At 48.4% G+C, this 26,472-nt stretch overlaps 7 protein-coding genes across 7 annotated transcripts; 4 read left to right on the forward strand and 3 right to left on the reverse strand.

The window, feature by feature from the left end:
• Window positions 1-205: 205 nt before the first annotated feature.
• F4817DRAFT_100828 (uncharacterized protein) lies at window positions 206-2,768 on the reverse strand. The gene is made up of 4 exons (XM_049297337.1): window positions 2,510-2,768; window positions 2,153-2,449; window positions 1,424-2,046; window positions 206-1,350 (listed from the first exon to the last, which is right to left on the reverse strand). The coding sequence occupies exons 1-4, from the start codon at window positions 2,582-2,584 to the stop codon at window positions 291-293; spliced, it is 2,055 nt and encodes a 684-aa protein (XP_049159236.1). The 5' UTR covers window positions 2,585-2,768; the 3' UTR covers window positions 206-290.
• Window positions 2,769-2,932: 164 nt separating this feature from the next.
• Window positions 2,933-4,632, forward strand: F4817DRAFT_336862 (NAD(P)-binding protein). The gene is made up of 3 exons (XM_049303218.1): window positions 2,933-3,601; window positions 3,661-4,118; window positions 4,176-4,632. The coding sequence occupies exons 1-3, from the start codon at window positions 3,203-3,205 to the stop codon at window positions 4,297-4,299; spliced, it is 981 nt and encodes a 326-aa protein (XP_049159237.1). The 5' UTR covers window positions 2,933-3,202; the 3' UTR covers window positions 4,300-4,632.
• A 2,758-nt stretch (window positions 4,633-7,390) lies between these two features.
• On the forward strand, window positions 7,391-15,403 carry F4817DRAFT_315683 (polyketide synthase; the record flags this gene model as incomplete). The annotated part of the gene is made up of 4 exons (XM_049300572.1): window positions 7,391-7,481; window positions 7,534-7,767; window positions 7,846-8,083; window positions 8,143-15,403. 4 exons carry the CDS (start codon window positions 7,391-7,393, stop codon window positions 15,401-15,403), a joined length of 7,824 nt encoding a protein of 2,607 aa, XP_049159238.1.
• Window positions 15,404-18,206: 2,803 nt separating this feature from the next.
• On the reverse strand, window positions 18,207-19,922 carry F4817DRAFT_336888 (C2H2 type zinc-finger-domain-containing protein). Its single transcript, XM_049303219.1, has 2 exons — window positions 19,482-19,922; window positions 18,207-19,425 (listed from the first exon to the last, which is right to left on the reverse strand). Exons 1-2 carry the CDS (start codon window positions 19,640-19,642, stop codon window positions 18,465-18,467), a joined length of 1,122 nt encoding a protein of 373 aa, XP_049159239.1. The 5' UTR covers window positions 19,643-19,922; the 3' UTR covers window positions 18,207-18,464.
• A 1,647-nt stretch (window positions 19,923-21,569) lies between these two features.
• F4817DRAFT_336889 (kinase-like domain-containing protein) lies at window positions 21,570-23,072 on the forward strand. Its single transcript, XM_049303220.1, has 2 exons — window positions 21,570-22,336; window positions 22,403-23,072. The coding sequence occupies exons 1-2, from the start codon at window positions 21,826-21,828 to the stop codon at window positions 22,960-22,962; spliced, it is 1,071 nt and encodes a 356-aa protein (XP_049159240.1). The 5' UTR covers window positions 21,570-21,825; the 3' UTR covers window positions 22,963-23,072.
• Window positions 23,040-24,104, forward strand: F4817DRAFT_365228 (uncharacterized protein; the record flags this gene model as incomplete). The annotated part of the gene is made up of 3 exons (XM_049306845.1): window positions 23,040-23,055; window positions 23,385-23,535; window positions 23,588-24,104. 3 exons carry the CDS (start codon window positions 23,040-23,042, stop codon window positions 24,021-24,023), a joined length of 603 nt encoding a protein of 200 aa, XP_049159241.1. The 3' UTR covers window positions 24,024-24,104.
• A 186-nt stretch (window positions 24,105-24,290) lies between these two features.
• F4817DRAFT_336891 (glycoside hydrolase family 105 protein) lies at window positions 24,291-26,199 on the reverse strand. Its single transcript, XM_049303221.1, has 2 exons — window positions 25,035-26,199; window positions 24,291-24,960 (listed from the first exon to the last, which is right to left on the reverse strand). Exons 1-2 carry the CDS (start codon window positions 26,076-26,078, stop codon window positions 24,874-24,876), a joined length of 1,131 nt encoding a protein of 376 aa, XP_049159242.1. The 5' UTR covers window positions 26,079-26,199; the 3' UTR covers window positions 24,291-24,873.
• Between the last annotated feature and the right edge of the window lie 273 nt (window positions 26,200-26,472).

Here is a 26,472-nt window from a genome sequence, read left to right on the forward strand (position 1 = left end):
GGCCGGTAAAGATCGTCCTGTGTTTAATCCAATCGGACTTTTTATCTCTGTAGTATTGAGGTTGAGGTGCAGTCTACTCGCATTGACCTACCTAACCTAGATAGTTTGATGTGAGACTCAATACTACATTAGAAATAATAAGCAATAAAGGGGAAAGAGAAGGGAACAATTAAAGAAAATATTGTGAATAAAAAGATATCATTGTCGCATCTCTTTACTATCTAACTTGTAACTCTAGAGAGTCCAAGTCTAATCTAGATTCTAGATTCTAGATACTGGGTAATATACAATCAAAAGTGGCTAAGTTCTATATCGACATTGCTTAGCGATAGTTGGAGATCCGAATCAGACATTCCTATGATTGATGACCAGTTCATGTCCTCGCTCATCAAATCGATGTCTGTGTGCGACATCTGAAATTTTGCGATCATCGGACCGCTGCTTGCTGTTATAACGTGCGACATCGACGACGAGGACGGGGTATCTAATATGTCGTCCTCCGGCGTGCCGCACTCTCCTATCCGTCCCAGAAGCCTGCCCAGTGTTTTTGCCCCCGCTTCTGCCATCGCGTTGAGGTCGGCTAGCATCTGTAACCTCTCGTGTGCTTCTCGTATAGCTTCCACGCACCGAGCCTGACTAATATCCATAGACCTCGTCGCTAGGGGATCAACTAAGCGGAAGAAAGCTGGGAACCCCGAGCTGTCATCGTCGAGGCCTATTTGCGTGGGCTCCCCATCGTCACCGTAGTCGGACCCGCCAACTAAGCAGAGACAAGAGAGGAGCACCGCCGCCTCAAAAGTGTGAAATATTATGTCGAATAGGCGTGTATGAGTGGCGCCTAACAATCTATGAAGTGTTGTAATAGCCTCCAGCATATTTAGTGCTGCCCGTGCTAAACTTCTCCTTTGGTGTTGGAGAATGGCCTGCTTATACCTTGGAAGAGCAGAGATCTGGTCAGGCTCTAGCCGAAGCAGCGGCTTGAAATTATTGCAGACGGAATTATATATGGCAACGTGAAATAGTTGTCGCTGCCGCGCTAGATTAGGAACGCCGAGGTCCCATTCTTTATTCGGGTCCAAGCCAAACGGAGCGGGAATATTCGTGATAAACTCGGCGCAGAATCTTTCGTAACGCTCCTCTGCAGCGCTGGGATCGTAAGATACCGAAGTGTTACGACTGCCGATGAAGCTGTTCCAGAACCGGGCTAATCGAGCTTGTAGAATCCGTTCCATGAACGCCTCCGGAGCGCCACTCTTTTCAAGATCTGCGATTTGGTGTACCTTTGGTAAGCTCGTGGTACAAAATCCGTCAGAAAGGAACGGAAGGCGTTCGAGGGAGCTAGATAGACGTCTTTGAATCAATAGTTAGCAATGCTTAATCTTTGTACAGATATTAGAGAATAAGATATGTATTAGGTACTTACGCATCCCAAATATAAAGATTGCAAAATATCCGCCGCCTCATCTCGCGCTCGAATTCATCCATCCCTTGCGATGCAGCGCCCGTAGGTTCTCTATGAATCCCTATCATCTGCGCTACCCCAATAGCCGAACCGAACGTCGCCCACGAGAGCTTTATATTGCCTTCGCACTGCTGGTTGAGCGCGGCGAAACAAAGATGTTGCACCCGGATTAGAGAACCCGTCGTGTCTGCTTGTGCACATATCTTCTCTAGTACTTGGGCCGTCCGGGTGCATTGGTATCGTATCTCAGTTAAAGAGACTCCACGAATCATATCGGCTGTGTGGGCTGGCGAGGGGAGGAATTGCGAACAGTATGCGCTGATACGCAAGACGAGAACGGCAAACTCGACATCTACTAGACGAGTTACAGGTCTCCTTGTCCACCAATCTTCATACTCGGCCAAGAAACTTGGCGGATGCACGAGCTGATTCATCCAGTTGACCTCATGGATGAAATATTGAAGAAGAAAGTCCAAAATCGGCCTCGCTGGTATCTTTCCCATCTCATGTTGGGCAGCATCCAAGATTTCTCCAGGCAAGTTTGTATAATTCGATTGCCATGGTCTTGTCTCTTCTACTTTCAACTACTTCTTGTTAGGTTGCTGACTTAGAATAAGAATATTCTCTTTATAAAAATAAAAAAAAGAAGTGAAAATAAAATAAAGATAAAGAATACGGGTTAATACTTACTTGTCGTAATAATCCAAGCGTATTAGAGTCACTGTCATCGAAATATCCAAAGAGATCTGCTAGAGAAGCTTGTTTGTTGCTCTCGAATCTCTCCCTCTCTGACATGGCTGCCAACTGCTGGTTTGACTCTACCGGTAGTGCTTCCAACAATCTCTGGTTGGACGACGCCATGCCATCTTGTCCTGCATTCGAACCTACGCTTTGTCTCGAGGGACTTAGGCGAGGGTTGGAGATGTAAGTGCATTCTTCTGGTCGACGACGCCGAGTGCAGTGGTTGCAAGGATATTGTCGGTTACACTACTCTAATTAATATCTGGTTACATGTATAAGAAAGACTACGGGATAGTTATTAGGTACCTTTTGCTTTTTCGAATAGCACGGAATGCAGGACGAAACGACACGCTGTTTACGCTTTGGTGTTGGTATCATCATGATAGAGTATTAAAGATCGTTAAAGATCGAGATCGGTGGTTTAGAAATGATCGGCGTAAACTACATAAGAAGGACCATAAGTCGAATCTTGAATATGAGATTGGCATTACAAGCTATAAAAAACGTGCGCATGCTCGAACCCCCCCCTTTCGATGCGATGCCCTTATATTCATATTAGTATTCATATTAACTTAGAAGTACAAGTATGTTATCGAGGAATCCTACGGAAATAATGAGCCACACAGTTTACTAAGGCTATCGTTGATCAGCCTCTTCGTTTCAGTTGGCCGGTTATTTTTAAGGAACTAATGCCGTCATGCGGCACCTGAATATTTGTCAGATACTAGCGCTTAAAGAGGTCGAGCCAATAGTAGAGAAGCGTCGATATTCGACAAATGTATAATTCCTTTACATTTTCATACGCGCTTATGTTCATTCCCAAGTCATTTAAGCTCCCCCCCTCTCCCTTTCTCCAATCTTACCTTGCATAGTCCCTTAACTCCAAGAAGCTCTCCCCCCCCTCACGAACAAAGTCCTAGTATAACTTTACGAGACGTCCCATAGCTTAGCTTGATAACGTACGATATATTTCTTAGTAGCTTCGTCAAGTTTACAATCATGGGCACCTTTCCTGGATTTCTGTATCGACAAGTTACCTTCAAGCCTAAGCCGCTGCCTAAGAGCCTAAACCTCAGCGGCAAGACGGCTCTGGTTACGGGTGGAAATGCCGGTCTCGGTTTCGAGGCTGCCAAAGAGTTGACTTCTCACGGACTGTCTCGAATCATCCTGGGAGTGCGCAGCGTAGCCAAGGGCGAAGAAGCAAAGAAGACTCTTCTCACGCTGAACCCCCAGATCGACGTCCAAGTATGGGCGATCGACCAGGAGTCTTTCGAGAGCATCAAGAACTTCGCCGACCAGGCGGCGAGTCTCGACAGGCTAGACATCGCCATCCTCAACGCCGGTGTTAAGAGCATGGAGTACGTCAAGTCGAAAACGGGCCATGAGTTAAATGTCCAGGTATGGAACAATCCGAACACTCAGACGATCGCGCGCATCTAATCGGGATTTTGTAACAGGTTAACCACTTAGGCACTGCTCTCCTCTCCCTTCTCATCCTCGGACCTCTCAAGAGGACAGCCGCGGCAACGGGTTCGCCGTCGCGCCTGACAATCGTCAGCTCGGAGAACCACTTCTGGGTGAAGCTCAAGGAGATTAAAGGTCCCGACACGCTAGCGACCATGGACAAGCCGGAGACTTTCGGAAAGGGCATGGATCGCTACAACGCAACCAAGCTACTAAATGTGCTATGGATGCGCGAGCTGAGCGCCAAGGCTGCGGGTTCCAACGTTATCATCGATGCCGTGAACCCCGGCTTCTGCCAGAGCACCCTGCACCGCACGGATTCTAGCGGATCTTCTTTTGCCAACTTGATCGGCTGGACTGCCGCGCAGGGCGGACACTGCCTGACTGACGCCGCGACGCAGCACGAGGAAGACGGCAACGGCGCGTACATGAGCGAACAGAGCGTTAAGAGGTAAGAAGCCCAACTGTATTCACAAGATGATAGATGCTAACCAAATATACTTATTAGTCCTTCTCCTTTCGTGCTCTCGCCGGCCGGACGAAGCGCGCAAACCAAGATCTGGAACGAGACCATCCAACTTCTCAAGGACGAAGCGCCCGGCGTCGACCTACTTGCGAACCTCCAGTCTTGAGGCCACACAGTTTTGTACCATGATCAAAATCGCATATTGTTCGTATTATTAGCAAGCGCGGCTGGTAGCCGGGAGGAGTATCTGGACAAAATTGTTTCAAGTCTAGTAGTTTAGCTTTCTGTACCCGATTATTACCCATATAGATTCACCAATACCATTGAATATTTGTCGAGACTGTCAAAGCTCTATGTGTGTTTTCTGTTTTCAAGTGTCATGTTATGCAAAGGTGTAGTGTTTATTCCTAGTCAAAATTGGTGTGGGGGTATTGAAAATTGAAAATTGAAAGTCCTAGACTAAATAGACTAAGGTATACTTGGTACTTGGAGACCCTTTTCATTTAGCCAATTGGTCAGAACTTAGAGTTTATTTTCTGACGTCAACTATAAGGTCTTACAATCTTTATGCAGTCACTATTAAGTCTTGAATATTGAATAGGTATAATCCAAAAAGAAACTAGCTTTCAAGGTTTCTAATGTGTTTGATCAAAGAACTGATTTTTGAATTGATACTATCGTTGAATTATTACAGTCTCGGAAATGGATATTCGGCACGGCAAAGACGTTGAGTGATTACGTACGTTCGTCAGGTACATAGCTTGGGTATTATGTAAAGCCCTGTCTCAGATCTTACGGGTTCTGGCCTCATATCAATCAATCGGCACCCAAACTTGGCATCCGAATGGTTGCCTCGATCTTACCCTGCTATTTAGCGTAACTGCCAGGGGGGTAAAAGTACATGACATATCGCTTAGATAAGATATATATACCTAGGTACATTTACGAATATTGCGGGGAGATGCAACATTAAGCCACTGGGCTACCTGTTAGAATTCTGAGTGGCTAAGATAAGGGCATAAGCGGAACTGGACTTTTGCCGAACGAACACCCTTGCCGTATGCAGGGCATGGGTCACAAATCATTTAGGTTGTGAAACCACAAACTCGGGGGCCGTTGTAAGACGCATAATTTTACTGCTAACTTGCTTAATATTTGTGCAGTCCTGAAGCAACACCTTGAAGTTATTTGTGAGGAGATGAGAAAATGAAGAAATGAGGAAATTGCAAGACCAAGCCTACTACATATAGGTAGGTATTAGGTTATGTACCTAAGGTTAGGTACTTATTACCTAAGGTATTAACTGAAGGTGTTTAAGATCAGCAACTAAAACTGTGCTGAGGGTCGTTAGACGACTTCTTACAATAGCAACAACATCTTATTCGTCGTGCAACCATTTTACAGCCCACTCACCATCAACGCTGCCAATTTCGTCTTTCGTTAGGACCCCGAATTCTTTTCAGCACATAACTTGGCGCCAATAACCGAAATCGTACCATTTCTAGCTGCCTTAGCTTTTTGATAATCTACAGTGGCGTATCTGGCGCTTTAGGGTCGCTAACACGTTGCGACCATCCCAGTTATGAGTGCACCAACAGCTTTGCCGCCAGCGGGCCGAGCCAAGGCGATCGAGATGCACCCATTTCACCCCCCTTACACCGACACCTTGTTTCTCAAGCTCCCTCCACGGAAAGCTCATTTGAAGTTTTATTGTTTGGTGATAAGTCACTTAAGCACCGGGAGTAATAGCCTGGTTACTCCCGGCCGCTGCTTTGCTAAGTCTAGCAGTGCATATACTGGGGTTTCTGTGTGAGATTCCATCATTGGGTGTGCCAAATCAAATAGAACAACGGGCATGCACTGTTATTCTCGCAGGGTGAAGTCGTTGCCATCGCAGTCTCATCGCGAACGACGCCGGACTATGGTATCAGGTAGGATGACAATCATACAATATCCCGCGTATCTTTATCTGTAGCTACTTGTCCCTTTCTTGGAAGATGCAACAGGTCGTCATACGCGGGATATAAGCATACAGCAGCAGCCTTATTGGCGTACAGGCTAGTAGTTCACCCACCTTGAGGCCTTCCATGACGATAATGAAGTCAATATCATAACTTGACGATACCAAGGTAAACATCCGTGGCAATATTCAATTTGAGTTTATTTCCTTTGCGACTATGCTGGCGTTAATATCTTCTCCTTTTTAACCGATTTTGAGGCTAACATATTATTCCTGTGATTATGTTAGCACTACCTCCTAGGGAGTAGGGAGGTAATGTTTTCATTTTTCTGTGACGATATTGAAGTTATTATGTTATCCTCCTGTAACGATACTGAAATCAATCTCTCATTCTTCCGAAAAGATGTTGTAATCAAAATAAGAGGTTAGACGAGCTCGTGTCTGTTACTGATAAGGAACCCATGTAAGTGCTAGCGATCCTCCAGACATGAAGGCAAGATGCCGTGAGACACCTAATAAAGCTGACAAGCTGGGGTCGACTGTGGGGTTTGAGGCACAGATAACTGCGCCGGCGGTAATGATCGCGGTCCGCGATGAACATGAGCTGCTAAGTTCGGAGATATTGATGGTTTCCGCAGTGTTGTTCGGGGTGGCCTGTCATTCCCCATCAACTTCAGGTTTCGAAGGAATGATTAACAATTGGACCCGAGTCCAAGCGGATATCGTAAACAAGAGTTAGGATTTAATGAGTAATCAGATGGACGACTCCTCGACCCGGGGCAAGGGGTATGGCAGGGGAGATATCTCAGTGAGAAAATACTGCTTATCTCCCTTGCAAGCTAGCAAAAATAGGATTGCCTATAGCTTCTAGAAACCTTCGCGACGCAAGGCGAGTAGAGTGACGACCCGTCGGGAATGGTTGATGGATTGGAGCTGAAGGCGGATGCGAGAGGCGCAGCATTCGGCAACGAAGCGTCTTACTAACTCTGGCCAGAATCTTACAATCTTCGGCCGACTTTCATCGGCTTGAGTATATCGAAGGAATACAGAGGCTTAGGACTACAGAAGTCAGATCCTAGATAGGAGAATTATGTCAGCAAAGCGATATCGTCTCGACTTCAAGATGAACTACTAATATCATGGCCTCCGCGACTCGAGATGAGGTTGATTAGATTCTTTAGACAAACAAAACACAGCATCACTTGGGTATTTGGGATAGATTTCGCCGCGTCTTTTTTTCAACTTTTAGATTATCATTAGCTCTTCATTGTTCAACACACCACAAAATCAGCCAGCCATGTCTTCTAAGTCGACTAACAACGGGGCACCTGAAATGCAGAATGACTTCAGCGGTCATAACCCAGAGCCGATCGCCATCGTCGGCATGGGTGAGTACAACTTCAAAGCTTTATTAACGGCGTTGCTGACGAAGTATACTAGGTTGCCGATGGCCGGGAGACATCCAAGATGCCTCGGGCTTGTGGGAGCTTTTGAAAAACAAGCAGACCGGCTACCGAGAATTTGGCGATCACCGCTTCCCCCTTAGCGGTTTCCACCATCCCAACCCCGATCGCCCGGGGAGCATAGCAACTCGCGGAGGATTCTTGCTGGCGGAGGATCCCCGCCTGTTCGACCCATCCTTCTTTGGCATGACACCCTTGGAAGTAGAAACGAGTAAGTGACATGAGCCTTCGGAAAGGGGTTAAGAACCCGAGAAGCCATAAGAGAATTGTCGCTGACTGAATATTACAGTGGACCCCTCTCAGAGGAAGCTCCTCGAAGTTGTATACGAGGCCTTCGAAAACGCCGGAGAGCCATGGGAGAGCTTCTCCGGATCGCGCACCGGCGTCTTCGTCGGCAACTTCAGCACTGATCACACCCTCATTGCGGGACGAGACCCTGACCACCCTCGGCCTTACGCTAGCACCGGAAGCTCTATCAGCATTCTTAGCAACCGCGTCAACTACATTCTCAACCTTCTAGGTCCCAGGTAAGACTCCCTACTAATTGTTCCGCGCGGTATCACATGCTGAGACGTGACTTTTCTAGTGTTACTCTTGACACCGCTTGCTCATCTTCCATGTATGCGCTCCACCTTGCCGTCACGGCTATCAGGAGCGGCGACTGCGATTCGGCCATCGTAGCCGCTTCCAACTGCATCATGGACCCGAGCGCGCAGCTCATGATGACAAAGCTCGGTGTCTTGTCAGCGACATCTACTTGCCACACCTTTGACGCCTCGGCGGACGGCTACGCTCGTGGTGAGGGTTTCGCCGCACTTTACCTGAAAAAGGTATCGGACGCGGTCAAGGGCGAGTTCCCCATCCGTGCCGTAGTCAGGGGTACTGCTATCAACGCCAACGGTCGTACCGCTGGTATTACCCATCCCAGCAACGTGGGTCAGGAAGCTGTCATCCGCCAAGCGTACCAGAACGCCGGAAACCTTCCTCTAGGCGACACAACCTATTTCGAATGCCACGGCACCGGAACGCCTGTCGGTGACCCGATCGAAGTCTCTACTATCAGCGACGTTTTCTCTTCCGAGAAGTCGGCAGACGACCCGCTGTATCTTGGTTCCATCAAGACCAACTTGGGCCACACTGAATCCGCGAGCGCCATCGCCGGAATCATGAAGGTCGTACTCGCGTTAGAGCACGGTGTCATCCCGCCTAGCGTTGGTGTCAATAAGCTCAACCCCAAGATTGATCTCGAAAAGGCCAAGGCCGTTGTGCTGCGGGAGATGACCCCGTGGCCCGCTGGCAAGATCCGCCGCGCTAGCATCAACTCCTTCGGATACGGAGGCGCTAACGGCCACTGCATCATTGATCATGTCAACAATGTCATCCCCAACTACGTCAAGCCTGGTGTGTATGCGGCACCTCAAAAGGCCCTGGCCGATGTGGTCGAGATTGACGGCCCCCTCGAGACCGTCTCGGTGCCACCGCATTATCCCCTCGCGGCCGAAGTTAAGTCGGTACGGAAGGCTGACGCCACCACCCGCGACTTGGTGGTGCTCCCATTCTCAGCCCACAACGAAGCGTCTCTCAAGCTTAACGTCGCTACCTTGGCCGACACTATTGACACTCACCCTTTGGCAGATGTCGCGTACACTCTCTCAACCAAGCGCACTAAGCTGATGCAGCGAACTTTCAGCATCGTCAACAAGGATGGCCCGGGGCAGTCTCTTAAGGAGAGCCTTGACAAGCTCGCAGTCATCTCGAGTTCTGCCAAGACTGCAAAGCTCGGCTTCGTCTTCACGGGTCAGGGTGCTCAGTGGCCCGCTATGGGACGTGAACTGCGCCAATATGCCGTATTCAGGAAGTCAATCGAGTACATGGACTACGTTCTCAGTGCGCTCCCGGAGAAGCCCTCGTGGAAGATCGAGGACATCATTACCGGTAACTGCGAGCCTGACCGCATCCAGCATCCCGAGATCTCCCAGACTGTCTGCACTGCGGTGCAGGTTGCATTGCTAGATCTACTATCCTCTTGGAATGTGCACCCCTCCGGTGTTGTCGGTCACTCTTCAGGCGAGATGGCTGCTACTTATGCCGCCGGTCGTATCACAGCTGCCGAGGCCATTGCCGCTGCGTACTTCCGCGGTCAGGCCGTTGCCAAGAACAAGCGACAGGGTGCTATGCTTGCTGTCGGCTTAGGACGTGAAGAGGCACAGGAGTACTTGATTGGTTTAGAGGAGAAGATCAAGATTGCTGCCGTTAACTCCCCTAACAGTCTTACCCTCAGTGGTGATGTCGACGCGATCCACGAGCTTTCTAAGCTTCTGGAACAGGACAGGAAATTCAACCGTCTACTCCAGACCGGCGGTAATGCTTACCACTCGCACCACATGCGACCTTTGGGTGAAGACTACGAGAGCAGCCTTTCCAAGGGCCTCGCTCGCGTGGCTGACTTGGGACTTGCCGATCTCAAGCAGAGATACCCGGCAACGGCCTGGACGTCGTCTGTCTACCCCGAGAAGGCTGCGCCAGGTATCGAGGTTAACCCGCGATACTGGAGAGCCAACCTTGAGTCTCCTGTCAGATTCTCCGACGCTGTGCTGCGCATGGCTAACTCAGAGTCTAACCCTATCGACGTCCTTGTCGAAGTTGGCCCGCACCCTGCTCTCAAGGGCCCCGTTGCCCAGATCCTGAAGAGCGTTGACGAAACCAAGCCTTACTTCTCGACTTTGAAGCGCAAGGAAGACGCCCAGGTTTCTATGCTTAACCTCGCCGGCACCCTGTTCTGTCTGAACGCCCGTATCGATCTCGGCCTTGTTAACTCAGTGGACGAGATTGATGCCGCCGAAAACAAGCTAACCCTCGTCCACGGTAGCACGGCCGTAAACCTGCCGCCCTACAAATATGCTTACGGACCAATCCACTATTACGAGAGCCGATTTAGCCAGGAGCTCCGATCCCGTAACATTCAAAGCCACGACCTGGTTGGATCTAAGCTTCCCGGAAACGCTAAGCTCAGGCCTCAGTGGCGCAACATCCTACGCCTCAAAGACTTGCCATGGCTCGGTGACCATAGGCTTTTGCCTCACCCAGTCTTCCCTGGTGCTGGCTACATTGCCATGGCTGTCGAAGTAGCCTCTCGGGCTTATAACGAATTCCCCGAGCCTTTCCCCATCACCGGATTCTCCCTGCGCAACGTCTCCATCAACAACGCGCTGCGCATTCCGGATGATGACTACGGAGTTGAAGTTGTCATCAGCTTGGAACTCGTCGATACAGCCACCGCAAAGACTCCCGCCTGGACGAGCTTCTCTATTAGCTCCGTCGTGAAAGACTCGGACCAATGGACTAAGCACTGCTCTGGTCTCGTCAAGGTTGAAATTGGCGGTCCCGTCTCCTCAAAGAAGATGTCTACCGAGATGGATGCCAGGGCCGTCAGCACTCGCGCCTGGTACAAGACGTTCAAGGAGATCGGCCTGGGCTACGGACCCGCATTCCAGGGTCTGCGCGAGATCCAAGCCGACCCTGCTCAAAAGTTAGCTGTAGCCAAGGTCGCTCTTGACACGACGGCCGGTACAATTAAGGGCGGCGAGTCGAGCTACCCGCTCCACCCCGCTTCTCTTGACGCTATCTTCCAGCTAGGTCTCATCGCCTGCCACGGAGGACAGACTAACGTTACTCGTACCGCGTATGTCCCGACTCACATTGACAAGCTTTACCTGAAGAATGGTAACACCGAGAGCTGGGGCACCGCCATCGCCGGCGGTGAGCTTAAGGGCTTGCGAGGAGCCTACGCCAAGATGCAGTTGGTAAACCAGTCTGGCGAGGTCGTCATGGACTTGCCTCAGCTTCGCTGCATCAGCTACACCGAGAAGCAAAGCTCGCAAGAGAATGGCAAGGAGTTCAGCGCCCCCGTGATGCGCCTCTCCTGGAAGCCTGACGTCCGCAGCCTCAAGACTTCGCAGGCAGGAAAGCTTTTCCCTCCGCCGCAGGAGAACATCGACAAGTGTTACCTGTTTGACGTCTTTGACAGGTTGGCTACTCTGATGGTCGTAGACATATTCGAGCGCTACGGTGACAAGGTAGAACTGGCAACCGCGGCCGAAAACCAGCGGGAATTCATGAAGTGGGTGCGCAAGCGCATGGACGACGACAACGACTACGTCAAGGAGGCTAAGCAGCTATCGAGCGCCGAACGTCAGAAGCTCATCAGCCAGCTAGTCGAAGAAAACCAGCACTGCTCTGATGTCCGAATTGCCAGGGAGCTTTTCAACAACATTGACGATATCCTGTTTGAGCGCAGGTCTGGTCTCGATGTCGTTGTTCCCAACGGCATGCTTACATCCTTGTACGAGGAAGGTATTACTATGACTGGTGCTTACCCGCAAGTCTTGAAGCTATTCGAGTCTCTTGGTCACATCGAGCCCAGTCTTAACATTCTTGAGGTTGGTGCCGGAACTGGTGGTGCTACCCGTATCATCATGAAGGCGCTTGCCAACGACAACGGCATCAAGCGCTACAAGGAGTACACTTACACTGATGTGTCAAGCGGTTTCTTATCCTCTGCGCGCGAGGCTATGGCTAAGTACAGGGACATGAACTTCTCCGTCTTAAACATCGAGAACGACCCGATGACCCAGGGATTCGAATCCGTATACGATGTTGTGATTGCTTCTGAGTGCTTGCACGCCACGGCTAGCATCTCTGAGACTCTCACCAACTGCCGCAGACTCCTTAAGCCCGGTGGCAAGCTCATCGTGATTGAGAACACCAGGACCATCATTGGACACGGTCTAGTGCTGGGTAACCTTACTGGTTACTGGAGCGGTATCCCCGACGGTCGTGTTGAAAGTCCTTTCTTGACTTTAGACCAGTGGAACTCTGCCCTCAAGGCTGCTGGCTTCTCAGGAACAGACCTTTCCTTAGATGATTACCCCGCCCCCTACACGACGGCTTCTACTATTGTAGCTACTGCCGTCGAGACCGACAGCCCCAAGCTTTCCCTCCCGACTACTGAATCCAACGTGTATCTTCTGTACTCTAACGAGCAGCCCGAGATTCTAACCCAGCTTGGTGCTGAGCTAGAGCGTCGCCAGATTACTTCCGAGATTCTTCCCATCTCTCAGAGCGCTTACCTACCTCCCAACTCGCGCGTCATCGCTTCTTTGGAAGACGACTTCTTGATGATCGAGGCCAACGAGCACCACCTCCAGACGATTAAGAATATCGTCCGCAATGCTTCGAGCACGGTATCCATCACCAGCACTGGTATCGTCAAGGGAACCAACCCCGACGCCGGTGTTGCCGCAGGTCTTCTGCGCACCATCGGAACGGAGAACCCGACATCCAAGTTCTTGTTTGTCGACGTGGATCCCGCTAGCGATATCCGAGACCCCAACCTTGCCAAGTCGATCATCGACCAGGAGTTTGCGCTCCAGGGCAAGTCTACCGGCGAGAGCGAGGACCACGAATTCGTGTGGCAGGATGGCTGCCTCTGGGTAAGCAGAGTGGCACCAGACACCGCGCTCGGTGAGTTTTACGAGAAGCTAGAGATGTCGCCGAGTCGCGCCGAGATGCTGCCCTTTGGTCGCCACGGACCCGTCCGCGCCGCATTCGAGACTCCCGGTATCCTGACTTCTCTATACTTCAAGCCATACGAGGAGATGTGGAAGCCTCTTCCCGAGGACTGGATTCAAGTTAAGGTTGCCGCTGTCGGCCTTAACTGGAAGGACCTTGCCATCTCGGCAGGTCGCTTCGACATGAACAACTTCTCTTCAGAATTCTCGGGAGTTGTTGACAAGGTAGGCGCTGACGTCGTCGACTTCCGCCCTGGCGACAAGGTCTACGGTATGGGTAAGGGCCACTTTGGCAACTACGTACGCACGCCAGCTAGGCACGCTCAGCGAATGCAAGCGGGAGACGACTTTGTTGGGGTAGCCACGATGCCTCTAGTCTATATGACTGCTATATACGCATTCGAGCACGCTACCCAGCTCAAGAAGAACGAGAAGGTTCTCATCCAGTCAGCCACCGGTGGTCTAGGTCTTTGCGCTATCCAGCTAGCCCGCTCCAAGGGAGCCCAAATTTTTGCTACGGCTGGTACCGCCGACAAGGCCCGCTACCTAACAGAGAAGGCAGGAATCCCCGCGTCGCACATCTTCTCTTCGCGCGACCCTAAGGATATTCCCAGACTCATCGAAGCTAGCGGCGGCAAGGGATTCGACGTAATCCTCGGCACTTCAACTGGAGACATGCTACACGAGTCGCTCAAGCTTATCGCACCTCTAGGAAGGTATGTAGATGTGGGACGTGTCGACGTACAGAACTCGATGACCATGGCTCTGGAGCTTTTCCAGAAGAGCGCCACTTTCTCGTCTTTCGACTTGGGTGTCGTCATGGATGCCAGTGCCGAGATGGCCCGTCTACTGATGGAATCTGTTGACAAGCACTACCGCGCTGGACACATCGGACCTATCAAGCCTGTCACATCCTCAGACGTGTCCCAGCTCGACCAAGTCCTCCTCGGTTTCTCTAAGGGTACCCATATCGGTAAGCTGGTTGTCACCTTCCAGAACCCCGACGCCCTCGTCAAGATGGTACCGCCTGTCCCTCGTGCCAAGTTCGATCCCGAGGCGCGATACATCATCACTGGTGGTCTCGGAGGTCTTGGAAGGAGCATCGTCCGATGGATGGTTGAGCGCGGTGCTTGCGACTTTGTCATCCTTTCTAGGAGCGGAACCCAGTCCAGTGAAGCCCAGGCTCTTGTGGCCCAGCTAGACACTCGCGGTATCAAGGTGAGCTCGGTGCGATGCGACGTCAGCAAAGCCGACGATGTCCGCCGCGTCTTCGTGAAATACTCTCAAGACAAGACTATCAAGGGTGTTGTGCACGCTGCCGTTTCCTACCAGGATCTATCATTCGATAAGCTTAGCACGGAGCAGTGGACTTCAGGTCTCGCCGCCAAGGTTCACGGAACCCGCAACCTACACGAGGCTACCAAGTCGTTGCCTCTTGACTTCTTCGTCATGACCACCTCCCTAGAATCCGTCCTAGCTCTTGCTACCCAGAGCGCTTACACGGCTGCCAACAACTTCCAAGAGATGTTCGCACGACACCGTAGAAGCCAAGGCCTCCCCGCTTCCACTGCTTCTTTCGGTCTTATTACGGACGTGGGATTCCTCAGCACGAGCACTACTACTCTCAACCTGATGGCGCGTAACAAGGCTCTCGGCGTGACTGAACACGAGTTCCTGAAGTACCTCGAGATTGCCTTCCTCAACAACAAGATTGACGGAGAGGCCGAGTCTTGGAATGGCATTCAAGAAGACCCTCTATCGGGCTCTACCATTATCACCTGCCTTGACCCCCGCGAGATGGCGGATAAGAGACTAGAGGAGATGGCTGCTAACAACGGCAACGTCGGCCCTACTCCCCGCTGGTACAGCGATGCGCGAGTGGCACAGGTGATGCGAGCATTTGAAGATGCGCAGAGACATCATGACGACGACGGCACGCAAGGCAAGAACAAGGGTCACGGCAACTCGGCCACCGCAGAGCTCCGACAAAGCTTCGAAGAGGCTATCGCGAAGGGCCCCGAGGAGCGCAACAAGACTCAAGCCTTGGTCACGTCTGCCGTCGTAGCAACAGTTGCGCAAGTCTTATTTATCGACGTGTCGGGAGTGGACGCAAACCGCACTGTTGCCGACTACGGTGTAGACAGCTTGATCGCAGCAGAGCTACGCAACTGGTTTAACACTGCTTTCGGAGCCGACATTAGCATGCTCGACCTGCTAGATACCAGGACATCCATGAAGGACTTGGCAGGAATGATTGTGGATGGCGCTCTAGCTTAAAGAGGCTGAGAGCTAAGGGAGTGGTGCAAATAACGAGAAATGTGTACGAAAGAATAAAGATTTTCTTATTGTCAGATTGGGTGAACTTGTATATGAGGACCGAGATATAGGAGTTAAAGGTTACAATATGGGAAGGGTTTTATGGCAGATTTTTTATTTTATTTGTTAGATTTTCTATGACAGTCAATCAGTTCTAAGTTATACCTCTTAAGTTCAATCGCATGGTTCGTTTATTGTGATATACATTTAAAGTACATAACTAGGTACCTATACGGGTAGGAGGTCTTAAGAGTGCAGTATAACTCTAGGATGTTGGAATGTACTATACTATCAATTCGGAAAGTCTGTTAACAGAGCTATACTAGAATTATATAGAATAATGTTAATGTTACTTCCCATCCTTCCTGTGAGAATACATACACCATTGGTCACCCGTATATAATATTGGCGAGTATATGTAATTAAACGATTATCTTGTTGAATTTAAAGGCCTCCCTTTTAAATATTAGGTAATCGTCAGCGTTATACTGTTGCGAGGAGATACATAATGTTTACAGAGATAAGATACTGTTACCGTCGATAGTAGGTGGCCGTTGCTTGTATAATAAGTACGGCTATTGCACCTGCCTTAGTACGTTGAATTTAAATAGATCAGGTAGTCAAGAATACCCTTACTTATCTGATGACGCCAATAAGTAGTAAGTAGGCCTCATCAGTATAATAGCCCCTGAGATATTGAGGCACTTTGGCTGACTCGGAAGGAGTAAGTTCTCTAATATACCTTATATAAGACAATAGCTAACCTTCTTACATGTGTAGGTAGTTACGTAAACTTGTAATCTTAACGCCTCGTAAGGTAGGTGCCAAACGACATGCATTATAGTAAAACCCGCGCAATGATGTAGATGCTAATGTTTAGGGAATCACGCGACGGCCTATCGAATGACTTCTATTGCAAGGAGGTAGGTATAGCCACAGTGAGCAAGTGCTATACCTTACCTTAGGTAGGTACAGACATACAATTCTACTTTTTCTAGTAGTTACAATCCATTTTAAACCTTGTTCTACCAAGCAGGTTATTACGAGGTAGGCACAAGGCATACATGCGAGAAGTATTGGCATTTGCGACGAACAGGCCATTGCGAGGTGAAGCAAGAACATTATTGACCGCGCCGGCAGTAGCAACAGACAGCTGGAAGATTTATTAGAATCCCAACACGGGCAGACATCTTCATTTCCCACACACATTTTAATCATTTTAATTACTTTCACTACACGTCTAAATTATTTATAACTTAACACGAACAATTCATCGCTCTCTAACAAGCATCTTGGCTGCGAGGCCTACGAGCTGAGCAGCGGTATGTTAGAGGAACATTATCTATCTTCCGCCACCGGTATTGCCCGGCACGACTTATCCTCGGCCTGCGTTCTCGTCGACGCTTAATAACGACGGCCGTCCTAGGCAAGACGCAAAACTGCTTGGTCGTCATCACTTCTTACTTACCTTAAAGCAAGCAATACACAACCTCGAAGGATCGAAAAGAAAAAGAGCATCGATCGCATCAACAACTACATCAAAGAAATCAAAGCCACCTCCGAAAAAGTTTAGAAGTTACGAGTCCACGATCGAAGAGAATGAGGCGGAGGATGCGAAAATGCAGACGACACCTGCAAACACACCCAAGAAATATTCACGAATCTTTCCACGACAATCCAACACACTCTCACCCTGATGGGACTCGACGAAAGGATAGCTTTGGAATGCGATGGATTAGCGATGGATTGAATGAATGCGATGGACTTACAAAATGAATTAAAAACCAACGAGGACGTTGGGAATTTTTTGTGAGGGGGCATATGATAGACATCATTATTACATAAGCTTACATAAGCTATTAGATAAGCTACCACACTTATCTTATCTGTACGCTATTCATATCATTAGGTAGAATAGCCGACGAGAGAGATCTTCTCTCTTCCTTTTCAATTCATCAAGTTTCACATCATACAAGTCCTCACAAATTAGGTACTTAACGTTGGATGGAGATTGCCTAAGATCATCATCTTGGACAAAGATCCCAAATTCCTATCTGAATTCTGGTCAACGTTCTGGACAACATGCGGAGGCACAACACCACACGCACCTTGACGAAATCATAGACTTTGTAGTTAACAAAATAATTTTTTGGTCCCAATTGGAAGTGGGGTACCTATCATTCCACATGGTGAGAGCTGCAGGATTCGAACCTGCGCGGTTTCCCATCGAGGAAGACCTTCTTCTGCTGAGATATATATGGATGCGATTGAGATGAGAGAGATGGAAGTTATATGTTTGTGTGGCCGAGTTGTGGTATGGCAACTCGACCAGGGAGTTTGGCCTTGTGTGGGAAGCTATGATGCTTAAACGCATATATAGAAATATCATTGGAAACGCACCATCGAAAAATCATTAACGAAGATGCGAATAGGAATAAATATATTATAGAGTATATCGGCCTTAGCGACGAGTATACGAGATGGTTATCTGCGAGAGAAATAGGAGAAGACTTGGAAGAGCTTCTAGCAGATTATAGACGAAGAAATAGGACTTGGATTAATTATGGTTTTTTGACGAAGCTATCACGTCGCCTTTTTGTCAAAGACGATCATATTGTTTAAACAAATCATCGTTACCATGCAATGAGGGCATTGCATTTTCTGGGAGTGGCAATTATTATAGATAAGGACTTACAATTGGCCCCATACACGTAGGTATCTAATGTACCTAGGAGTTCGACATCAGTATACCCTTTCGCATGACATGGAGTATTACCAAGGAGCGCAATTCAAACCTTCAAGTTGAACATATTTTAAGCAATCGTTTCTCTATTCTCGCTAGCTAACTAGCGTCACATTAGGATCAAGAATACAGTATAGACGTAGAAAGGTGTTACACCAGTTCAATTGAAGCGATTAAGCTATAATCAAAAGTTCCAAGTCCTCCTGGCACTGGACCAACACTACCGCCAACACCTAAAATCGGTCCTGGCTAGGCGTGAATAGGAAAGCTAGCTTCGCCCTAGAACTGGCGACCCATCCGACCATCAGCACTATCTAGCTTGAAACGCTTGAGCGAAATGATGTTCTGCGCTCGTTCCAGCCTCCATCGCTTCCGCTTCTCTTCCTTGTGCTGTATTCTATCGCCCGCTATTCTCAGCTTGGACAGCTGCGCGGCAAGTATAGCCTCACTACTACGCACGATTTCACCGCTTCCGCTCCCTCCCCGTTGGGCAACCTCGAGACTGGGAGTCGGGGAAGTCCCCGTGTGTGGGGCAAATGAGTCTAGAGGACGGTTTGGATGTCGGTCTGGTGTTTCTCGGCGGGCGGGTCGGGGCTTGGCTTGAGGATCTTGGTTCTCGGGATTCTTCCGATGCGAGATGAGCTTTCCCGATGGTAAGCGCATCGGCATGCAACCGTCGTGTTGCGCCTGCTCGACCACGGCGTTTTCGGATTGTGGCATTTCGTAGAATTCATCGGTCTCTATGGATATGTCAAATCGGCAATAGCCCTTGGCCACCATGTGCTGCTGGACGCCCTCGACGGTACTCCGCCGCGTGCCGCAGCATATGCATTCTCGGTAGCCGAAGATGACAAAATGTAGGTACTCGACGACCGTCTCGAGATCGACGGCTAGGAATTCTTGGAATGGTACGTTGAAGCCATGTGCGGCGGCCATGTGTGTCATGTTGTCGTCTAATATGTCGGACTCTTGCGCGCAGAAGAGACAACTGCCAGGATCGAAATCTAGTGCCGATGGTTCTTCTAGTTCGTCTTCCAGTTCATCGTCTGTTTCGTCTTCCGTGTCGCTAGCAACATCTTGATCTTGGTCTTGGTCTTGGTCAGCACCAACATCAGGTTCATATCTCCTTCGAGCGCGCGAAGGCGCTATGCTTTTCGGTTGACCGGCGTCTGTTGAAGGGGGTGGCGGCGGGGATGTAACACTGCCGGGCTCTGCTACTTTTAATCGAAGCTTGTAAACACTGCGATCGAAGTATTAGGTTAATAGTTTTTAGGCACGGTGTGAGGATTGACTTACTGCTCATCGCTTTTGAGATGGGCTTTCCACGTTTGTTGGTCACTCAATTCTGCGTTACAGAGTCTACAGAAGGAAGGGGATTTCGCAATATTTAGGGGCTGCTGATCTGACACAGAGCTTGTGTTCGTTGTCGTTGTGCTCGTTGTTGTTGTGTCCACCATGCTGACTATTAGTCCTTTTATGCGCGTGGCGCTGTTAGTTTCAAAGCTTGTCAAATTGAGTATCGTAATGGAGTATCGTGATCGTTGTTGGCAAGATTAATATACGAATGTTCAAGTCAACTCTATCATAGGAGAGCGCGACAGAAAATTAAATAAACAGATTGATTTACAGCCGGCCTTTCGGCATACTATTCTACATCTAGCCATAGCGAGGCGGTTTTCGTATAGGTTTTCGTGTAGGCGCAAAACCTCCATTGTGCTGATGATATATATGATCAAGACAAGACGAGAAGTGACTTGAGAATGAACAACTATGAATCATATTTGGACCCACCGAGTATTATTGGCTAGCTTAACTAGCTGACTAATATGACGCTTTGAACAATACCTTTCTACTGATAAGATGTTACTACTTGGGATATGCCACTAGTTAACAATATTCTCTTCCTGTTAAACCGCATTTAAGGTAGAGCATAGAGCGTATACTAGTCCCATACTTTAGTATAGTTGTGTTTGGAATCAGGCAGTTTATAGCTTTGGTAGACTTGCGTATTCGACAATGGAGTGTCACATGCAACTCTCCTGGACCAATATGAGTATATGCATATTCCATATACTATAGAGCTCTAGCGAATTCTTACGTCTAGTTAATAACCAAGCCATTAAGTATTCAACTTAGCAACTATCCCGAGACGTCCTCATAGCAACCTCAAGCCCATTACGGATGATGGCTCTTTACCCCATCCTTTACGACTGGTTTGCAGCCCAGTCTCTCATAGGTGTAGTTCTTGGCATCGTATGTCTCGCTACCCCTTAGTCCATTCTCAGCTAGATTTCTATCTACGCAACAACACGATGCCTATACCTACTCTACTTCCACCCCTCTCAGAACCGTAGCAAAGACTTGGGGAAATGACGTGGATGCAAGTGAAGTTATTCGTGGCTAAAGTGTTATAGACGTTTGATATGGCCAAATTACCAGGACAGCAATTCGACTTAGAGAGAACTTTACTTCATTATGGTTTTCTAGTCAAGCCAGAGCTAAAGGTGAGATTTGTCCCGGTAGCACAAACAGGAGACGAAATAAAATAGTGTCAGGAGGCCTGCCATAAGACAACCCCAAGGCTTTATAAACAAAGATGAAAACAGTCTTCTTAGAAAGCGAGTTCACCTTAGACTTGTCGTGTTCCCCCTATTTAAGTCGTAGTCCTACTTGGGTATTAGTACGGATCAAGACGATAAACCAAAGCCTCTTCGTACGAACTTCGAATTGTGGAACATCAAGGCCAATTATTTAGACACAAACTGAATTATATCTCAGCTAAGTAGCTAGGTGCCTAAGGCTTCTCGATAGGTAACAGATCTCCCTCATATAATCTTTCTTTCACTGGTAACCCCTTATATGATCTCTTGAAATAACCTCTTAAATATTCTTCTGGATGATCTTGTGTATAATCTCTCGGATAATCTCCCGATAGTCTCTTGGGTAGTCTCTTGGATAACCTCCTCTCCTGTAATAGGCTCTTAACGCCACTCTCGCCAATCCCTAATAGTATCCTGGGTGAGTCCTGAGTAGCCTTTTGGATAGTATAACCTTGGATAGTCCCTTGATGAGACAGAAAAGGTGTGTGGTAGTGAAATGAGGAATGAACTCCCTAATAGAATAGATGCTGACACACCACCACCCCCCTAAGATGATAGTATGAAGTTTGAGATGAGAAACATATCCTCATAAGGGCGAGAAATAATTTACCCGAGAACACTAAGAAATATTGTTACGTAATGAAATGACTATATTACCGCCCTTCTAGAATCATGTCCTATATTTAAATGATGATAGGCTTAGTTGAGATCAAGTAAGCACTATAATTCGAAGTGTGTAGAATCATGCTTACAAGCGGGGCCAGTATTGATCGCGCTCCCCTTCCATAACCCTACCTAAATATGTCAAAAATTAGGTAGTTTTTGATGCACCTACCTATATGAATATGAGTCGGGTTAAAGCCTAACCTAGTTGCTTACACCGCTGATTCAAGCCATTATGGGTCGAGTAGTCGACAATCACCGACCCCAGCCGGAGTGTATTTCGTTCGAACTTGTAACTCACTCATATTTATATCGGATGCATCTTGTAATTAGTACCCCTTCAGATTTCTCCTTTTCTCTCGTCAAGGACTGTAAATATGGCACATGAGAGTGAGATGTCTACCGAAAAGCTCCCTTTACTTCCTGACGATGTTGCAGCTCAGTGGCTGGGGTCTAAATTGGGACACAAGGTCAAGTCAGTTTCGTTGACACGGACCAAATTCGGCACGGGTACCAAACTATTCTACTTCATCGAGTACGAAAATGAAGTAGCCGACCCAAGCTCACGGCCGTCGCACGTCTGTGTTAAGGGGGTGTTTGATCCTGTCATGCTTAAATCTCAGTCGTGGACTCTGAGTCTAGCGCAGCGCGAAGCTGATTTCTTCGCGAAGATTGCGCCGGCTATCAAGCATATGAGGTATCCAAGGGGCTGGTGGGGAGGAAGAAGCGACCAGCAAGGTATCGCCATCATGTCAGATTTAGTGCATGAAGGGTGCACGTTTCCATCCGAGGCTGGGTCCTACCCTCTCGAAACGGTGCTTGAAGGTGTTTACCAGATAGCTGGATTGCATGCCCAGTTCTGGGGCAAGAGTCAGGAGGACTATCCTTGTAAGTGTAATGCCGAGCGGCTTCGAGGGCTCGGATTGACGCATGAAATAACTGACGAATATCAAGGGATTGATAACAATTACGACCCGGCTATGTTGGCCATTACGGAGACCTGGGACAGCGTCGTGCGAGAGCCTGGGCGACCCAAGCTACCGGAGTATCTAATGGACGGCGCACGTGTTAGAAAAGCACAGAAGAAGTACTATTCCCGAAGGAATCCCAAGTTCCGCACGCTACTCCACGGCGATACGCACATGGGAAATACCTATTTCACGGCTGATGGGCACATACGCTTCTTAGACTGGTCGGCGTTTCATTTTGCCTCGTGCTTCCACGATCTTGTGTACTTTGTGTCAACTATGATGACTGTCGAGGATCGGCGGACCCATGAGATGGAAATATTGGATTACTACCTGTCAACTCTGCACAGTCTGGGTGGACCAAAGCTTGACAGGAATGACGAGGAGCTGATGATTGAGTATAAAAAGTCGTACTTGACGAATTTGGTATGGCCCGTCTGCGGGTATATTTTACAACCTAAAACTACTGTGGACGTCTTTGCCGAGCGGACAATCGCCGCATGGGTGGACCATAAAGTTCTTGAAGTTGTTGAAGCCGAGCCATAGACGTAGTATAGGAATAATATTAGACCTTAGGTACATTAGCTTTACCAGATTCTATCTATAGCGAAGGTTGGGACCAAATGTCTCGCATATCTAGTGACGAGCTACCCAGGTCAAGTGTACAGGCCACCATCTGACCTTTAGCTTAGTAGGTAGTTGATACAGCGTCGAAGAATTAGAAGTCGTTTTAATACGGTGCTATACGTCCAAGACTTTTAGTCCCAGCCTTCGTAGATGAAAACGTACTTGCATATTGATAAGGGGTAATATCATACCTCGCATAGGGGTTAACGACCTAGCATATTATAGCAGGTAACCACACAATCGCTTAGCTAGCACAGTAAATACTTGAAAAAGTTATAGTATAACGTATAACTACAATATTTCTTCCATTACTATGATATATTAGTTAATATCTTACTCAGATCATCTCCTGGCTCCGCCTGTAGGTGCAGCCGTAGTGGTCGATGTACTACTACCCCCACTGCCCCCGTTGCCCTTCAAAACAACAGCCTGGACTACTTGCCCAGCAGCATTGAACACGATACCAACGAGCGCAGATAACGGGTCGTATTTGTATGTCTTCTGGATGAGGCCGCCGTCCAAGATTTTCTGCGCGCCGGTATAGGTCATGTTCTGCTCGAAGTACGGCCGCCGCAACCAACTCCAAGCGAGACATACTCGATTATAACCTAGCCTACAATATCCTCTACTCTGTCAACGACTATTCCGGTCAGACACACACTAACCGTATTCTGGCACAGAGCGGTAGCATCTATGATTCCTTGCTCGACAACAACGGTGACGAGCACAGCCGCCAGGTAGTAGGCTACTATAGCAGAGATATGACATTTACCGGTCATAATCGAACTATCACCATTTATGGAAAAACGGAATACGAGCTATCTTATGAATACAAACCCTTTCCGGGTCTGGACGCCGTCGCAAATATTTATGTGACGCCTGAGGGAAAGGTGGTGAAGACACAAGTTGTCGCCGAGGCACAAGGAGGAGGCACTAGTACGATTAGTGATGATGATGCCGATGAGGAGAAGGATGCCTGAACATTGTATGTGTTTAATGACCACCTAATTTAATACATTCTTGCAGCTGAAGATTGACTGAAGAAGTTTCCATTATTGAAGTTGTCAAGATTTACAAACGCTACATGTATGCTAGGTACCTAGGTACTTAGGTACTTAGGTACATGATCTACCGTATGGGCCCTTTCCCCACAACCATTGGTGGGTCTTCATGATCGGATATCTCCGGTCGCGTCTCCAGTTTTCTTTTCTTCTTTTCATACACCTAAGACACCGTCTAGTAGACAGCGAATCTCCCAGCTCAAGAATTTAGGTATTTAGCTCTGCGATACGATATTAACTTACATAGTACCGACTGTTAGCACGACCATATCATTTTCTTTTCCTTTTCCTTTTCCTTTTCAACCCCTGCGCGCGAATAACTTGGGTTTTCAACTCTGGCACCGGCAGCGTAGCATCGAGCCAGAAATCCTTCAGGCTTGGTGCACGCAAGACCTGGATGCCTTGATTTACCCCTGTCCTTTCAGACGTGCCGAAGTTTCGAAGTTTATATACAACTACGATATGCTTGCCTTCTACGTAACTTGGCCGGGAAGACGCTATTATGAAGTTTAAAAAGCAAATTACCGAAAGTACATCACAGCGACGGCTCGAAAACAAAAACACTAGAGGTAACCATTAATCCATTAGGTACCTACCTCTTATTGGGATAACAATGATATTGCGCGACAAGATCTTCTCTATCCATTAAGTCTTATTACATACCTCCGAGTACTATCTATACCTTCAGTTATGGTGTAGGTTTCTAGAATAAGACTAATGTAACTAACCTAGCAGTCATGCCGTCAACCTATTGAATAGTTATTAACATCTAACGTCTTTCCATCTCATAAGCCGCAAGCATGAAAGCTCCAGCTCCCCTGTGGTCGTTTTCAACCAGGGGTATCGAGATATAATACTTCACCAGTCACGATTAGCATACATACACCAGTCTCATAGACACTTAGGCAGGTAAATAATATCAGAACTCACCTCGTAAGTTCCATTACTGCCCAGGGAACCAACTTCTACGGTCCCCTCCCAATTCAGAGTGCCCTCGTCATCTGCTTTCACGAACTTCTCTATAAGTCCATGGTACGCCTTGAGCGCCGGCTCGAGATACTCGTTCTCGTCAAGTAAGCCCAACCGGATACCCTTCAGCCAACCAAAGGTGAACATGGCCGAAGCGCTACTCTCGATGTAGTTCCCTGGTGCTCCTGGGTACGGCTCGCTCATGATGAGCCACCAGTTACCAGAATCCTCGTCCTGCGCTTTCTTCAGACCCGCCGCGAGCGTCGTGAAGTAGCGGGTGAGCCGTTCGCGACCAGGATGGCGCGGTGGAAATAAAGGAATAACTTCAAGCAGACTCATGAAATACCAACCGACAGCTCTATTCCATACCAACGGCGCGGCACCCGTCACGGGGTCTGCCCATACTGCTTGCTTGCTCTCGTCGTACCCGTGAACCAAGAGATTCGATGTCTGATTCCGCGTGTGTGCGTCAATATTATCGAATTGGCGCGCGATATCGTCCCATGCAGTCTCGTTCTCCGCGTCAAACAGGCGCGTCCACTTCCCGTAGAAGCTATCTGCCATGAAGATGCCGTCGAGCCACATCTGGTTAGGGTAGTTGGGCTGGCGATGCCAGAAGCCGCCGGTAGCAGTCCGCGGGTGCCTATCTAACTGCGCGCGGATGACATCTGCAGCGTTCTTATATTTTTCGAGCCCCGTACGCTCGTACCACCATAAGATGTTGTTGCCGATCCGATAGTTATCCAAAGAATAGAATTCGCTTTTCCAGTCCTTGATTGTGCCGTTTTCTAGGACAACTGCGCCATCGATCTGCCCCCGGTACCACTCTACGTACGTCTCGTTCCGAGTAAGCGTGTATGCGGCTTCGTACCCTGAATATAGAGTTGCTTCGCTATAGCCTTGGGTCGGTTTTACGCCATGTTGGATAAACGAGTCCGCCGTCCACGCCAGATACGACGCCGAGGCCGTAGCCCCGGTAACAAAAGTAAGGAATAAAGATCTCATATTAACAGATCTCTACTAGAGATGTAGTGCTATATATCACTATATAAGAAACAGCATTATTCCAAGCTTTTTCATTTTCTAAATGATCAGGTTTTATGCCATAGAGTAATACCAAGACAACTATTTATCGACATAATTTCGTGTCGAACTATGAGGTAGCATTCACCAAATGGCCTAGTTGCCTACCCCAACTATGCAGTTCCCACCTGTCGGCTTGCTATTTATGGAGATAACTAGCAGCGTCTTGTGGGTTGACATACTCTATAGGTGGGAAAATTAGTATTATTCGGAGCATCATTACGGTAATGACCTTTATTATTCTAAATATTCAACCTAGAGTCATGAGCGCCTATGCACCGTCGGATCATGGTGATGATGTTACCAGAAGTTGATA

Source organism: Daldinia loculata (genome assembly GCF_022478755.1).
Source record: "Daldinia loculata strain CBS 113971 unplaced genomic scaffold F4817scaffold_23, whole genome shotgun sequence".
Taxonomy (NCBI): Eukaryota; Fungi; Ascomycota; class Sordariomycetes; order Xylariales; family Hypoxylaceae; genus Daldinia; species Daldinia loculata.